The 16,058-nt window shown below is 43.2% G+C and overlaps 1 protein-coding gene across 1 annotated transcript in view; it reads left to right on the forward strand.

Annotated features, from left to right (window-relative positions):
- The window catches only part of itga1 (integrin, alpha 1), a 292,234-nt gene that overhangs the window by 73,068 nt on the left and 203,108 nt on the right, over window positions 1-16,058 (forward strand). The window contains exon 5 of the mRNA XM_068032751.1: window positions 5,518-5,632. Coding sequence (XP_067888852.1) covers window positions 5,518-5,632 — 115 coding nt within the window. The remainder of the gene's footprint in view (window positions 1-5,517; window positions 5,633-16,058) is intronic.

Here is a 16,058-nt window from a genome sequence, read left to right on the forward strand (position 1 = left end):
GCAAATATTCCATCGCTTTTTAAGAAAGGAAGGAGAGAGAAAACAGGAAACTACAGGCCAGTTAGCCTTGCATCAGTCATTGGGAAAATGCTGGAATCTATTATTAAGGAAGTCTTAACAATGCACTTAGAAAAGCACAGTATGGTTGGAACAAGTCAACATGGTTTTCATAAAGGGAAATCCCGTTTGGCAAATTATTGGAGTTTTTGAGGATGTAACTGGTAGGATAGATAAAGGAGAACCAGTAGATATAATATACCTGGATTGCCAAAAGACATTCGATAAGGTGCCAAACAAAAGGTTAATTGTCAAAATAAGGGCTCATGGTGGTAATATATTCGCATGGATAGATGATTGGTTAACAGACAGGAAGCAACGAGTGGGTATAAGCGTGGCATCTTCAAGTTGGTAGGCAATAAATTGTGAAGTGCTGCAAGGATCAGCACTATCCGGTCCTGCTCTCATCTGCAAAAACTGCTCACCATTCCAGGATCATCCTGGATTCCCCAGCTTCTTTTCTCTACTGCAAGCTATCTCCCTGTCTTCTCCACCCTCATCCCCAACAAGAGGTGTGAAGAGCTCATGGACTTTTTGTTTTATTCGTTCCTGGGATGTGGGCATTGCTGGTTAAGCCTGCATTTATTTCCCATCCCTAATTACCCTTGAGAAGGTGGTGGTGAGCTGCCTTCTTGAACTGCTGCAGTCCATGTGGGGTAGGTACACCCACAATGCTGTTAGGAAGGGAGTTCCAGGATTTTGACCCAGCAACAGTGAAGGAATGGCAATATAGTTCCAAGACAGGATTGTGTGTGGCTTGGTGGGGAACTTGCAGGTAGTGGTATTCCCATATATCTGCTGCCGTCGTCCTTCTAGGTGGTAGAGGTCGTGGGTTTGGAATGTGCTGTCTAAGGAGCCTTGGTGCGTTGCTGTAGTGCCTCTTGTAGATGGTGCATACTGCTGCCACTGTGCGTAGGTGGTGGAGGGAGTGAATGTTTGTAGATGGGGTGCCAATCAAGTGGGCTGCTTTGTCCTGGATGGTGTCGAGCTTCTTGAGTGTTGTTGCAGCTGCACCCATCCAGGCAAGTGGGGAGTATTCCATCACACTCCTAACTTGTGCCTTGCAGATGGTGGACAGGCTTTGGGGAGTCAGGAGGTGCGTTCCTCGCCACAGGATTCCTATCCTCTGAGCTGCTCTTGTAGCCACGGTATTTATATGGCTACTCCAGTTCAGTTTCTGGTCAATGGTAACTCTCAGGATGTTGATAGTGGGGGATTCAGTGAGCGTAATGCCATTGAATGTCAAGCGGAGATGGCTAGATTCTCTCTTGTTGGAGATGGTCATTGCCTGGCACTTGTGTGGTGCGAATGTTACTTGCTACTTATCAGCCCAAGCCTGGATATTGTCCAGGTCTTGCTGCATGTGGACACAGACTAGTTCAGTATCTGAGGAGTCGCGATTGGTGCTGAACATTGTGCAATCATCAGTGAACATCCCCACTTCTGACCTTGTGATGGAAGTAAGGTCCCCGATGAAGCTGCTGAAGATGGTTGGTCCTAGGACACAATCCTGAGGAAATCCTACAGTGATGTCCTGGAGCTGAGATGATTGACCTCCAACAACCATAACCATCTTCCTTTGTGCTAGGTACGATTCCAACCAGCGGAGAGTTTTCCCCCTGATTCCCATTGTCTCCAGTTTTGCTCGAGCTTCTTGATGCCATATTCAGTCAAATGCTGCCTTGATGTCAAGCGAAATCACTTGCACCTCACCTCTTGAGTTCAGCTCTTTTGTCCTTGTTTGAACCATGGCTGTAATGAGGTTTGGAGCTGAGTGGCCCTGGTGGAACCTAAACTGAGGGTCAGTGAGCAGGTTATTGCTAAGCAAGTGCCACTTGATAGCACTGTCGATGACACCTTCCATCACTTTACTGATGATTGAGAGTAGACTGGGCTGGTAATTGGCCAATTTGGACTTGTCCTGCATTTTGTGGACAGGACGTACCTAGGCAATTTTCCACATTCCGGGTAGATGCCAGTGTTGTAGCTTTGTCACTAAGATTGGAGCATCCGATCAGCTGCCGCTGCCACTTCCCTCCCTTCCCCTGGTCTATTGGCCTAAAATTTATCTCATGCTCCCCCCTGCCCTTGCCCTGAACTCGTATCTTTCTCTAGTTTCTCTCCTATTTCCCCTCGTGCACTCTCTGAGCTCATCTTGACCATAAGACCCACCTCCTGCTCCGTCGATCCTATTCCAGCTAAACGCTCATCACCCAATCTCCCCTCCTGGTCCCCATCTTAGATGATATTCGTAATATTTCTCTCTGTTCAGGTACCACCCCGCTCTCCTTCAAATCTTCCTTCATCACCCCTCTACTCAAAAAAACAACACCCCACTGCCCTTGCGGTTCCATCTCCAATCTCCCTTTCCTCTCCAAAGTCCTTGAGCATGTTGCTGCTTCCCATATCCATGCCCATCTTTCCTGGAACTCCCTGTTTGAATCCCTCCAATCAGCTTTCTGCCTCTGTACCAGTGGCGAAATGGCTCTTACCAAAGTCACAAATGACATCCGATGTGACTGTAAGTATTCATCCTTGTCCTTCTCGACCTGTCTGCAGCCTTTGTCATGGTTAGCTACACCATCCTCCTTCAACGCCTCTCCACCTATGTCCAGCTGGGGGGACAGCTCTCACCTGGTTCAATTCTTATCTATCTAATTGCAGCCAGAGGCAATGGTTTCTCTCCCCGCTCCCACACCGTTACCCCTGGTGTCTCCCAAGGATCTACCCTTGGCCTCCTCCTATTTCTCATCTACATGTTGCCCCTCAGCGACATCATCCAAAAACACAGCATCAGTTTGCACATGTACGCTGACGACACCCAGCTCTACCTCAACACCAGCTCTCTCGACGCCTCCACAGTCTCTAAGTTGTCAGATTGCTTGTCTGGCGTCCAGTATTGTATGAGCATTGATTTCCTCCAGCTAAATGTTGGGAAGGCCGAAGCCATTGCCTTCGGTCCCTGCCATAAACTCTGTTCCCTAGCCACTAACTACATTCCTCACTCTGGCAACTCTCTCAGGGTGAACTAGACTGTTCTCAACCTTGGTGTTATATTTGACCCTGAGATGTACTTCCAACTGTATATCCACACTATCACTAAGACTGCCGATTTCCACCCCGATAATACTGCACAACAATACCCTTGCCTCAGGTCATCTGTTGTCTTTGTTACCTCCAGTAAGGTTTGCTCAGGTCTGCAAATGAAACCCGACCCGAGGCCGACAGAACCACATCCGACCTGAGAAATCTTGCCAACTCCTAACGGGATGTAGTCAGTTCATTTGAAAACTGTGCAATTAAAGAAAAGAGCCAAATTCCTATTAACGCAGATTGAAGCTGTTAAACTGCTTTTGTCATCAAGAATGCAAAGTGCGAAGGAAAACCAAGAGATAAACCAAAACACAAAAAGTTTAAATGTAAAATCGAACTCATTAAAAACATCTTATTACATAACAGTGCAGCAACTGATTACATTGTAAATATTTCATTAAGATTAAGACGGCAAAGAACTTCAACACCCCTAGAATCAGGAAAGGGCAAGAAAGGGCTAACCGGAGAATTATGAGCCTGGGGCTGAGTTCTGCTGCAACGTATGCAAGAACCGTTTATTGATTAGTACACAGTAAGTTGAAATACCAAGAGTAGGAAGCACACTTCAAAAGATTTGCAGTTTCCAGTGTTTCACTAACACAATTGTAACGCAAGGCTGTTAGAGTGTTAGAGTGTGTCCGACCCGGCCCCACCTGACCCAAGCCCGAATGCCAGACCCAGAAGAGCGATCCGACCCGACCCTAACCCAACACATGTCGTCGGGTTCGAGTCAGGTAGCCATGCTCTAACCTCTAGATTTAACTATTGGCTTTCCATGTTTTATCCTTCGTAACTTGAGGTCATCCAAAACTCTGCTGCCTGTGTCCAAACTCGCACCAAGTCCCATTTGCCCATCACCCCTGTGCTCACTGACCTGCATTAATTCCGGGTTAAGTAACCCCTTGATATAAAAATTCTCATCCTTGTTTTCAAACCCCTCCATGGCCTTGCCCCTCCCTATCTCTGTACTCTTCTCCAGCCCCACAACCCTCCAAGATACCTGCACTCCTCTAAATTTCGTCTCTTGAACAACCCCAATTTTAATCACTCCACCGTTGATGGCTATGCCTTCAGCTGCCTAGGCTCTGAGCTCTGGAATTACCTTCCTAAATCTCTCTGCCTCTGCCTCTCTATCCTCCTTAAACCGACCTCTTTGACCAAGCTTTTGGGCATTTGCTCTAAAATCTCCTTGTCTGGCTCCCAGTCAAATTTTGTTTTATAACATTCTGTGAAGCTCCATGGGATGTTTACTACATTAAAGGCGGGATATAATTACAAGTTGTTGAATCATCGTGCAGTTCGAGTGCATATCAGGAATTCAGCCATGGAGGTCGGTGAGCCTTATAGGATTTTCAGGTCATTAAAATTGAACTGATCTCCAATATGCTCCCCTGGATTACCAATTTGTTCTTGTAACATAAAAGTCCATTTGACAGTCATTTATCCATTTTTATACCAGAAACACATTAGCCCTGTTTATTTAATGTTATCTGTAAAGATCTGTTGAAGTCTATCCAACTACTTTTGTTGTCGTACATAAAACTATTTCTGGCAGTTCCAGGAGAAACTGTTTTTGGCTTTTAGAGCGAAAGTCTAGTAGGTCCCCAAATGATAGAAAATTAACAAAATAGCATGTTAAAAATCAAAATCTCTCGGGATGGCATTCTCCTTCAGTAATTTATATATTCACCATTGCTGGAAACTGGGCTTTTATGTACTTAACTTTTATTCTACTAGAAAAATCTTCAAGAATTTATCCACATCTGGAGTTAAGGCCTGCCCATGTCCTGCTGCAGTCTGAGTGCAACTCCTCTTTTACATTTGTCATATTTGATGGCTGCTTCTTAGCGATCAGATTTTTTGGAGCTGTATCAGTTTTTCTGAGGGTTCTATTAGTTTTCTAGTTCAACCTATATGTAAATGCAAGATATTTCTGTAGTCAATTACAAATATGCATTATTTTCCATGGAGGAAAGCTTTTGTACCTTTAGATGAACATATGTTCAGGTTCAGTGCCTGGTCTGTGCTTTCTGGTCATTAATTGGACAATGCAAGTGGGGACAAGATAGCCAGACTTCCTCTCCCAATTGCTTTCCAGTGATTCTTGTTGGAAAGTGTATAAATGTCAGGTAGAGTTCAGTTTGGCTGTGATGATTAAGTAGTCTACTGTCACTGTCTATGTTCAGACATTGAGAATGGACACAATGGATGAGTTACTGGAGGACAGCCGACACCTGTGAACTTCACCGTAGCACGAGTAACTACCTACAGGACAGGAGTAGAGACGTTGAGAGGAAGGAGAAGAAAATGATTATATAGTGTTTTACTGATGCTCTAAATGTGCTTATTGTACATTCTTTATTTCAGACATGTGGGCCACTCTATTCTTACAAGTGTGGAGGCCTATATTATGCAGCTGGTGCCTGTTCGAATGTAAGCTCCACTTTCCAAGTTCTAAACACTGTAGCGCCTACAGTAAAAGGTATGGAGCCAAGGGACTGGATTCTGTATGCTATAAAAAGTAATTAAGTACACATACAGATATTGATAAAGTGAACATGCATGGCATCTATATTCAACAGAACTTCCAATTTAGGGAAAAAAGAGTCTCCACATTCAGAAACAAAGCCAACCCACAGATTGTTTGATTATTTTTCATTAAAAATTTCCCATCAAGGGTCTTGCTGAAAAAAGCAAGCGGTGACCTTAAAGGAATAATTTGCTCAGATGACAAGAGTACTTACAGATGATGCTGGCTGTTTCCAAAATTGGTAATAGCTGTCTGTAAAACAGAGTTATGCATATGTGCTTCTTCAAAAGTGTTGACCTTTTACTTGACCTTTTGATGGCTTTTAAATTGATAAATGATGACCAAAACAGCAAAGGCAGAGAATTGAAAACATGCTGAACAGCAACAGTTCAGGAGCTTCAAATTGACTGATTAACACAATACTAGGGAGTATGTTGTTTCTCAAGAAAATTGTTTAATAAAATAATCTGATAAAGACAAGCTGTATTTCATCCTCAATGGCTCAGAAGTAAACTCAGGCTCAAACCCTTTCAGTTTTTTTTCTTCATACATAAGAACAAGGAGCAGGAGTAGGCAATTCAGCCCCTCGAGCCTGCTCCACCATTCAATACGATCATGGCTGATCTCATCTTGGCCTCAACTCCACTTTCCTGCCCATTCTCCATAACCCTTCAACCCATTACTAATTAAAAATCTGTCAATCCCCTCCTTAAGTTTACTCAATGTCCCAGCATCCACCGCACTCTGGGGTAGTGAATTCCACAGATTCACGACCTTTTGAGAGAAGTAATTTTTCCTAATCTCTGTTTTAAATCTGCTACTCCTTATCCTAAAACTATGACCTCTCGTTCTAGATTGCCCCACGAGAGGAAACATCCTCTCTACGTCTACTTAGTCAATCCCCTTAATCATCTTATATATCTCAATTAGATCTCCTCTCATTCTTCTAAACTCGAGAGAGTAAAGGCCTAAACTGCTCAATCTTTCTTCATAAGACAAACTCCTCATTTCTGGAATCAATCTAGTGAACCTCCTCTGAACTGCCTCCAATGCAACTACATTCCTCCTCAAGTTAGGGGACCAAAACTGTACGCATTACTCCAGGTGTGGTCTCACCAATGCCTTGTACAGTTGCAGCAACACTTCCCTACTTTTATACTCTATTCCTTTAGCAATAAATGCCAAAATTCCATTTGCCGTCCTCATTACCTGCTGCACCTGCATGCTAGTTTTCTGCGATTCATGCACGAGGACACCCAGATTCCTCTGCACCGAAGCACTCTGAAGTTTCTCTCCATTTAGATAATAATTTGCCTTTCTATTCTTCCAACCAAAATGGTTAACCTCACACTTATCCACATTAAACTCCATCTGCCAAATTTTAGCCCATTCACCTAACCTATCCAAATCCATTTGTAAGTTTCTTATTTCTTTATTGCAACTTACTATCCCACCTATTTTAGTATCATCTGCAAATTTGGCTATAGTACCTTCTATCCCTGCATCCAAGTCATTAATATAGATTGTAAATAGTTGGGGCCCGAGGACTGAAGCCTGTGGCAACCCACTAGTTACATCCTGCCAACCAAAAAAGGCCCATTTATCCCGATTCTCTGTTTTCTGTTGGTTAGCCAATCCTCTATCCAAGCTAATAAATTGCCCCTAATCCCATGTGAACTTACCTTGTGTATTAACCTTTTGTGCGGCACCTTATCAAATGTCTTCTGGAAGTCCAGATAAACTACACCTGCAGGATCCCCATTATCATAAGATCATAAGAACTAGGAGCAGGAGTAGGCCGTCCGGCCCCTCGAGCCTGCTCCGCCATTCAATAAGATCATGGCTGATCTTTTCGTGGACTCGGATCCACTTACCCGCGCTCCCACCGTATCCCTTAATTCCTTTATTGTTCAAAAAGATATCTACCTTAGCTTTAAAAACGCTTACTGAAGAAGCGTCAACTACTTCACTGGGCAAGGAATTCCATAGATTAACAACCCTCTGGGTGAAGAAGTTCCTTCTTAATTCAGTCCTAAATCTGCTCCCTCTAATCTTGAGGCTATGCCCTCTTGTCCTAGCTTCACCTGCCAGTGGAAACATCCTCTCTACTTGTATCTTATCTATTCCCTTCATGATTTTATATGTTTCTATAAGATCCCCCCTCATTCTTCTGAACTCCAATGAATATAATCCCAATCTACTCAGTCTCTCCTCATAAGCCAAACCCCTCAACTCCGGAATCAACCTAGTGAACCTCCTCTGCACCCTCTCCAGTGCCAGTATATCCTTTCTCAAGTGAGGAGACCAAAACTGCACACAGTACTCCAGGTGCGGCCTCACCAGTACCTTATACAGCTGCAACATAACCTCTCTGCTTTTAAACTCAATCCCTTTAGCAATGAAGGACAAAATTCCATTTGCCTTCCTAATTACCTGCTGTACCTGCAGACCAACCTTCTGCGATTCAAGCACAAGGACACCTAGGTCCCTCTGCATAGCAGCATGCTGCAACTTTTTACCATTCAAGTAATAATCCTTTTTACTGTTACTCCTACCGAAATGAATGACTTCACATTTACTAACATTGTATTCCATCTGCCAGACCTTTGCCCACTCACTCAATGTATCTATGTTCCTCTGCAAAGTTTCACAGTCATCTGCACACTTTGCTCTGCCACTCATCTTAGTGTCATCTGCAAACTTTGACACCCTACACGTGGTCCCCAACTCCAAATCATCTATATAAATTGTAAATAATTGCGGTCCCAACACCGATCCCTGAGGCACACCACTAGTGACTGATTGCCAACCAGAATAGCACTCATTTATCCCCACTCTCTGCTTCCTGTTCGTCAACCAATCCTCTATCCATGCTAATACTTTACCCCTGACGCCATGCATCCTTATCTTATGCAGCAGCCTCTTGTGCGGCACCTTGTCGAAGGCCTTTTGGAAATCTAGGTACACCACATCCACTGGGTCCCCATTGTCCACTTTGCTCGTAATGTCATCATAGAATTCCAAAAGATTTGTCAAGCATGACCTGCCCTTCATGAACCCATGCTGCGTCTGCCCAACGGGACAATTTCTATTGAGATGCCCTGCTATTTCTTCCTTGATGATAGACTCAAGCATCTTCCCCACTACAGAGGTTAAGCTAATCGGTCTATAATTCCCCATCTTTTGTCTACCTCCCTTTTTAAACAGTGGCGTCACATCTGCTGTTTTCCAATCTGCTGGGACTACCCCAGAGTCCAGCGAATTTTGGAAAGTTACCGTCAGTGCACCTGCTATTTCTCCCGCCATCTCTTTTAGAACCCTGGGATGCATTCCATCAGGGCCAGGAGACTTATCAATCCTTAGCTCCATTAGCTTGCCCAACACTACCTCTTCCGTAATAATGATTGTTCCCAGGTCCTCACCTACGTTCGTCTCTTTGTCAATTACTGGCATGTTATTAATGTCCTCCACTGAGAAGACCGTTCCATGCCTCGGCCATTTCATCATATCCCATAACTAATTTCCCCTTCTCATCCTCTAAAGGACCAACGTTTACTTCAGCCACTCTTTTTCGTTTTATATTCTGTGCTAGCTTTTTCTCATGTTCCATCTTACTTTTTGTAGCTTTCTGCTGACCTTTAAAGTTTTCCCAATCTTCTAGTTTCATGCTGCTTTTGGCCACTTTGTATGCCTTCTCTTTCAATTTGATAGCCTCCCTTATTTCCTTAGACACCCATGGCAGATTACCCCTTTTCTTCCAGTCCTTCCTTTCCACTGGAATATACTTTTGCTGAGCACTTTGAAAAATTGCTTTGAAAGTCCTCCACTGCTCGTCAACTGTCCCACCGTAAAATCTTTGTTTCCAGTCCACTTTAGCCAAGTCCTCCCTCATTCTATTGGAGTCCCCCTTGTTCAAGCACAGGACCCTGGTATTGGATTTTATCTTCACACTCTCCATCTGTATTCTAAATTCAACCATACTGTGATCATTCCTTCCAAGAGGATCCCTAACCATGAGGTCATTAATTATTCCTGTCTCATTACACAGTACTAGATCTAGGATAGCTTGCTCCCTCGTCGGTTCCATTACATACTGTTCAAGAAAACTATCACGGATACACTCAACGAATTCCTCCTCAAGGCTACCCTGACTGAGCTGGTTTGACCAATCTACATGTAGATTAAAATCCCCCATGATAATTGCCGTACCATTTTTACAGGCATTAGTTATTTCTTTGTTTATTGCCCGCCCCAATGTGATGTTATTATTTGGTGGCCTATAGACTACGCCTATCAATGACTTTTTCTTCTTAGAGTTTCTAATTTCCACCCAAATGGATTCAACCTCATTCTCCATAGAACCTATATCATCTCTCAGCAGCGCCCTGATGTCATCCTTGAGTATCAGAGCTACACCACCTCCCTTACCTTCCTGTCTGTCCTTCCGAATAGTCTGGTACCCCTGGATATTTAACTCCCAGTCGTGACCAACCTGTAACCATGTCTCCGTAATGGCTACCAAATCATATTTATTCGCGATGATTTGTGCCGTTAACTCATTATCCACTTACTTGTTACATCTTCGAAGGATTCTAGCAAATTTGTCAAACACGATTTACCCTTCAAAAAACCATGCTGACTCTGATGGATTGCGTTTTGGCTTTCTAAATGTTCTGTTATTACTTCCTTAATAATGGATTGTAACAATTTCCCAATGACAGATGTTAAACTAACTGGTCTATAGTCTCCTACTTTCTGCCTCCCTCCCTTTTTGAATAAGGGCATTATATTAGCATTTTTCCAATCCACTGGAACCTTCCCCGCATCCAAGGAATTTTGAAATATTATAACCAATGGATCTACTATCTCTGCTGCCACTTCCTTTAAGACCCTAGGATGTAGGCCATTAGGCCCTAGGGACTTGTCTGCCTTCAATCCCAATAGTTTGCTCAGTACTTTTTCCCTAGTGATGATGGTTGTTCTAAGTTCCTCCCTTTCTATAACCTCTGCATTACCTGTTACTATTGGGATGGTACTCGTGTCCTCCACTGTGAAAACTGAAGCAAAATACTGATTTAGTGTCTCTGCCATTTCTGTGTTCCCCACTATTAACTCCCCAGTCTCATCCTCCAAGGGACCAACGTTCACTTTAGCTACTCTCTTCCCTTTTATATACTTATAGAAGCTTTTGCTATCTGTTTTTATATTTTGCGTTAGTTTTCTTTCATAATTTACCTTTGCTCTTTTTATTACTTTTTTAGTAACCCTTAGTTGATCTTAAAAAGTTTCCCAATCTTCGAGCCTGCCTCTGGCCTTTGCAATATGGTATGCCTTAGTTTTTGTCTTTATGTTATCCTTAACTTCCTTGCTTAGCCATGGATGTTTTTTCCCCCCTTACAATCTTTCTTCCTCTCTGGAATATATTTTAGTTGGGAAGAATTGAATATCTCCTTAAACATCTGCCACTGCTTGTCAACTGTCCTACCTTTTAGTCTTCCTGCCCAGTCCACTAGAGTCAAATCTGTCCTCATGCCTATGTAATTATCTTTGTTTAACTCCAGAACGCTTCTCGCCTTCAGACTGAATTTGAAATTCTAGCATGCTATGATCGCTCTTTCCTAGAGGATCCTTAACTATGAGATCATTAATTAATCCCACCTCATTACACAATACCAAATCTAGAATAGCCTGCTCCCTGGTTGGTTCCACAACATATTGCTCCAAAAAACAATCTCTAATACATTTAATGAATTCTCCCTTGAGGCTACCCTTGCCAATTTGATTAATCCAGTCTATATGCATATTAAAATCACCCATTGTTAAATAGCAAACTACAACAAGTATTTTCTTTACTAAGTTTTTAGTGTTTAATTTGTAACAAACTGCAGCACAAAGAAGGATTTTCATCATCAATATAAGGAATTCATTTTAACTTAAAATTCTTTTGTTACTGTCCATTTCTTCCAGCAGTGAGCATCTCATCTTGCAAAGGATTTACCTGGCAGCTGCTTGGTAAAACCATTTTCCCAATGGTGCTCCTTCTGTCAGTAATGGAGTACTAATTAATAATGGAATTCCTGCCATGTGGCCAATTTATCATTTTTGATATTGCCACTGTTAATACTTGTTGAAATCATGTTTTATGCATGGATGTGGCTGTGACTTCAATGGGGTGTCATGCAGACCCCCACCTGCCAAGAGTGAAGCATATTAATCTTGTCATATGAACATTGATTTCAACCTGTTGCTGGAGCGAGGAAATGACTTGTTAAACAGATTAGCCATAGCTGGAAAGAAACATTTACATACAAACGGACAGTGCTTGTGGAAACAAAGGACCATTCCCTGACACATTCAACCCACAATGGGCTTTGATCACCAGACATTGAAAGTGAGGAAGTTCACATTCCAGGATGACTGCTAAGATGGCCGAATCCACAAACAGACGTTGTCAAACCAGCTCGTCACATTACTAACCTGATGGGCAACCTGAGTTTTTTTGAATTGTACAGACAGTTTGAGAGAGAGGCTGTTTGCTCCTGGAAGTGAGGACCTCTCCTGGCTGGCTCGCCACAGCCTCTCCTGTCTGCTCCCATCTCCTTCTCATGGAACTCCAAATCCACTGAAGACGTGAACTTCAAGAGAGAAAAGTCTCTTACATCGAACAAGGTTTAAGAAGAATACTGGGCCCCAACGAAAAGCAAGATCTACCTACAATCAAGGACTCTACAGCGAGCTCCAAAAACAGTAACCAGAACTATCTTCAAATATTGCCTCAAACTTTTCCACTTTATTTCTTCTGCTCTTTTCTGTCTCTATCTGCATGTGCGTTTATTGCATATGTATGCTAACATGGGCGCGTCGTATAGGCATAATGTAGGCATTAACCGAATTAAAGTTTAAGTTTGATAAAGTTTAACCTTTTTTTTTAAACCTAAGAATACCTGTGTGGCTGATTTCTTTGCCTTGTAATTGGATGTCAGTGAGCAAGGATTCACAAAGGGGGAGCTAAACAGAAATGGCATGTTTAAAATAAAACCCTGTTACGCTAAGACCAGGTGAAGGCTGAGAGGGAACCTGACACCCCTTTCTCACCTGGTCATGACAGGGGCATAACTATATTTGTATGTTTACAAAGCATTTGGGGTGGGGCTAAAAACCAATTCAGCCCGCCCCTACCACCCCCACCCCGCCCCCAATTTTAATGAGGAAAGCATACCCTTTAAGCAGCCCATCCTGTTTTCTGTGCATTAAAGTTAATGACGAATCAAGCTCTGAGATTTCCACACTGTGAGTGCCTAATCAAATTATCCTGAAGAAAACCTCCTTAAGGTGTTCTCATCTTTTTCATGATTAAACTTCCAAGAAAAGTAATTGCAGGTGAAGATAGAACTGGCACATTGATAATGCAAAGACAGAAGTCGACTTCCCTAAGAAACATTATTTGCAACAGCTTTTCCCCACAATTTTCTTCCCTCTTCTAATTATTCTGACTCATGTTAGCATACACTAGGTTTAGGCAAGGGGCTTGCTAGCCTGTAGGCTGAGTACCACATCAGCTAATTCAGTTAATGAGAAATCTGTCAGGGAAACCTATACATGAGACTAATGTATATTTATGAGGTATTCCTTCATATAAAAAAATTATGGAAAATGCATACATTTCACAGACTAGTCAAGCAACAGTCTAACATAGGTACAATTTTGTGAGTATGATGATCAGCCAATGTCCCAGACTCCTCCTTTGCTATCCCTGGCTACATCTTGTTCCACCACCAGGACAGACCCACCAGAGGTGGTGACACAGTGGTATATAGTCAGGAGCAAATGGCCCTTTGAATCCTCAACATTCTCTCTGGAACCCCTGAAGTCTCATGGCATCAGGTCAAACATGGGCAAGGAAACCTCCTGCTGATTACCACCTACCACCCTTCCTCAGCAAATGAATCAGTACTGCTCCATGGTGAATACCACTTGGAGGAAGCACTGAAGGGAGCAAGGGCACAGAATGTTCTTTGGGTGGAGGACTTCAATGTCCATCACCAAGAATGACTCAGTAGCACCACTACTGACTGAGCTAGCCAAGTCCTGAAGGACATATCTGCCAGACAGAGCTTGTGGCAGGTGTTGAGAGAACCTACAAGAGGGAAAACTTAACTTTGACCTGTTGCAGATGCATCTGTCCATGACAGTATTGGTAGGTGTGACCATTGCACAGTTCTTATGGAGATGAAGTCCCATCTTCACACTGAGGATACCTTCCATCGTGTTGTGTGGCACTACTACTGTGCTAAATGGAATAGACTCAGAACGAATCTACCATCTCAAAACTGGACATCCATGAGGCGCTGTGGGCCATCAGCAGCAGAGAATTTTATTCCATCACAATCTGTAATCTCATGGTCCGGCATATCCCTTGCTTTACCATTACCAGCAAGCCAGGTTAACCCTGGTCTAATGAGGACCATAGAAAAGTATTCCAGGAGCAGCACCAAACATACTTGTAAATCAGGTTTCAACCTGGTAAAGCTATGATACATGCATGCTAAACAGTGGCAGCAAAATGCTATAGACCGAGCTAAGCGATCTGACAACCAACGATGAGAGAAAAGCCCTGCAGTCCTGCCACTTCCATTTGTGAATGGTGGTAGACATTTAAACAACCAACTGTAGGAGAAGGCTCCATGATCATCCCCATCCACAACGGAGTCCAGCATGTGAGTGCAAAAGGAAAGGCTGAAACATTTGCAACCATCTTCAGCCAGAAGTTCCTAGTGAATGACTCATCTCTGCCTTCTCCAGCCATCCCCTCCATCATAGATGCCAGTCTTCAGTCAATTCAATTCACACCGCGTGATATAAAGAAATGACTCAGTGCACTAGATACAACAACAGCCCCAACAACATCCGGCTGGAGTACTGAAGAACTGTGCGACAGAGCTAGCCATGCCTTTAGCCAAGCTGTTCCAGTACGGCTACAACACTGGCATATACCCAACAAAGTGAAAGTCGAAATATGTCCTGTTCACAAAAAGCAGGACACATCTAATCCAGCCAATTACTGTCACGTTAGCCAACCCTCAGTCATCATTAGGTTATAGATGGTGTCATCAATAGTGCTATCAACTCACAAATAACCTGCTCTCTGATGGTCAGTTTGGGTTCCTCCAGGCCTACTCTTTTCCAGACCTCATTTTGTCCAAGTATGGACAAAAGAGCTGAATTTTAGGTGAGGTGAGATTGAGTGCCCTTAACATCAAGGCAGCATTTGAATGAGTGTTGCACCAAAAAGCTTTAGTAAAACTGAAGTCAATGGGGATCAGAGGAAAAACTGTCCACTGGCCGGAGCCATACCTAGCACAAAGGAATATGTTTGTGGTTTCTGGAGGTTAATCATCTCAGTCTCAGGATATTGTTGCAGGAGTTCATCAGGGTAGTATACTGAAGGCCTCCATCATACGATCAGAAGTGGAGATGTTTGCTGATGATTGCACAATGCCCAGTTCTATTCCTCAAATAATGGAGCAATCAGTTCCCACATGCAGCAAGACCAGGCCGATTATTTAGGACTGAGATGCAGAGAAATTGCTTCACTCAAAGGGTTGTGAATCTTGGGAATTCTCTAACCCAGAGCGTTGTGCATGCTCCATCATTAAATACATTTAAGGCTGGGATAGACAGATTTTTAGCCTCTTAGGGAAACAAGGGGGGATATGGCAAGCGGGCAGGAAAGTCGAGTTGAAGCCTAAGATCAGCCATGATTGTGTTGAATGGTGGAGAAGGCTTGATGGGCCATATGGTTTACTCCTGCTCCTATTTCTTGTTTTCTTGTGGACAACATCCAGACTTGAGCTGATAAGTGATGAATAACATTCGCACCACACAAGAGCCAGGCAATGACCATCTCCAACAAGTGCTGGCTTTGCCAGCAATGCCCACATCCCATGAAAAAATAAAAGAAAATCTCCCCTTGACATTCAATGGAATTAGCATAGTTGAATTCCCCATGATTGATATCCTGGGGATTACTATTGACTTACTTAACAGCACAGTGTGAGTGCCTTCACCATGTCGATTGCTGTGGTTCGAGAAGGCACTCACCACCAGCGATTCCCATACCCCATGAATGAATACATTTTAAAATAAGTATTTTCCCCTTATTGGCCAGGTGTTATGTCTTCCCTGCGCCACATACATATCTGACCAAGTGGGCCATGAAATCTCAGGCCAGTGGAATTTAATTGTGCAATTGAACCTTTACATACAAGGGATGACTTTGAGGCAATGAGAGAGTTCCACAGCCAGAACAAATGGGGCTGAATTTTCCAGCGGGCATTAAGACCGTGCGTGCGTCTTGACCCAATGGTATCCAAGTCCC

This window comes from Heterodontus francisci, chromosome 1, assembly GCF_036365525.1.
Source record: "Heterodontus francisci isolate sHetFra1 chromosome 1, sHetFra1.hap1, whole genome shotgun sequence".
Classification (NCBI taxonomy): domain Eukaryota; kingdom Metazoa; phylum Chordata; class Chondrichthyes; order Heterodontiformes; family Heterodontidae; genus Heterodontus; species Heterodontus francisci.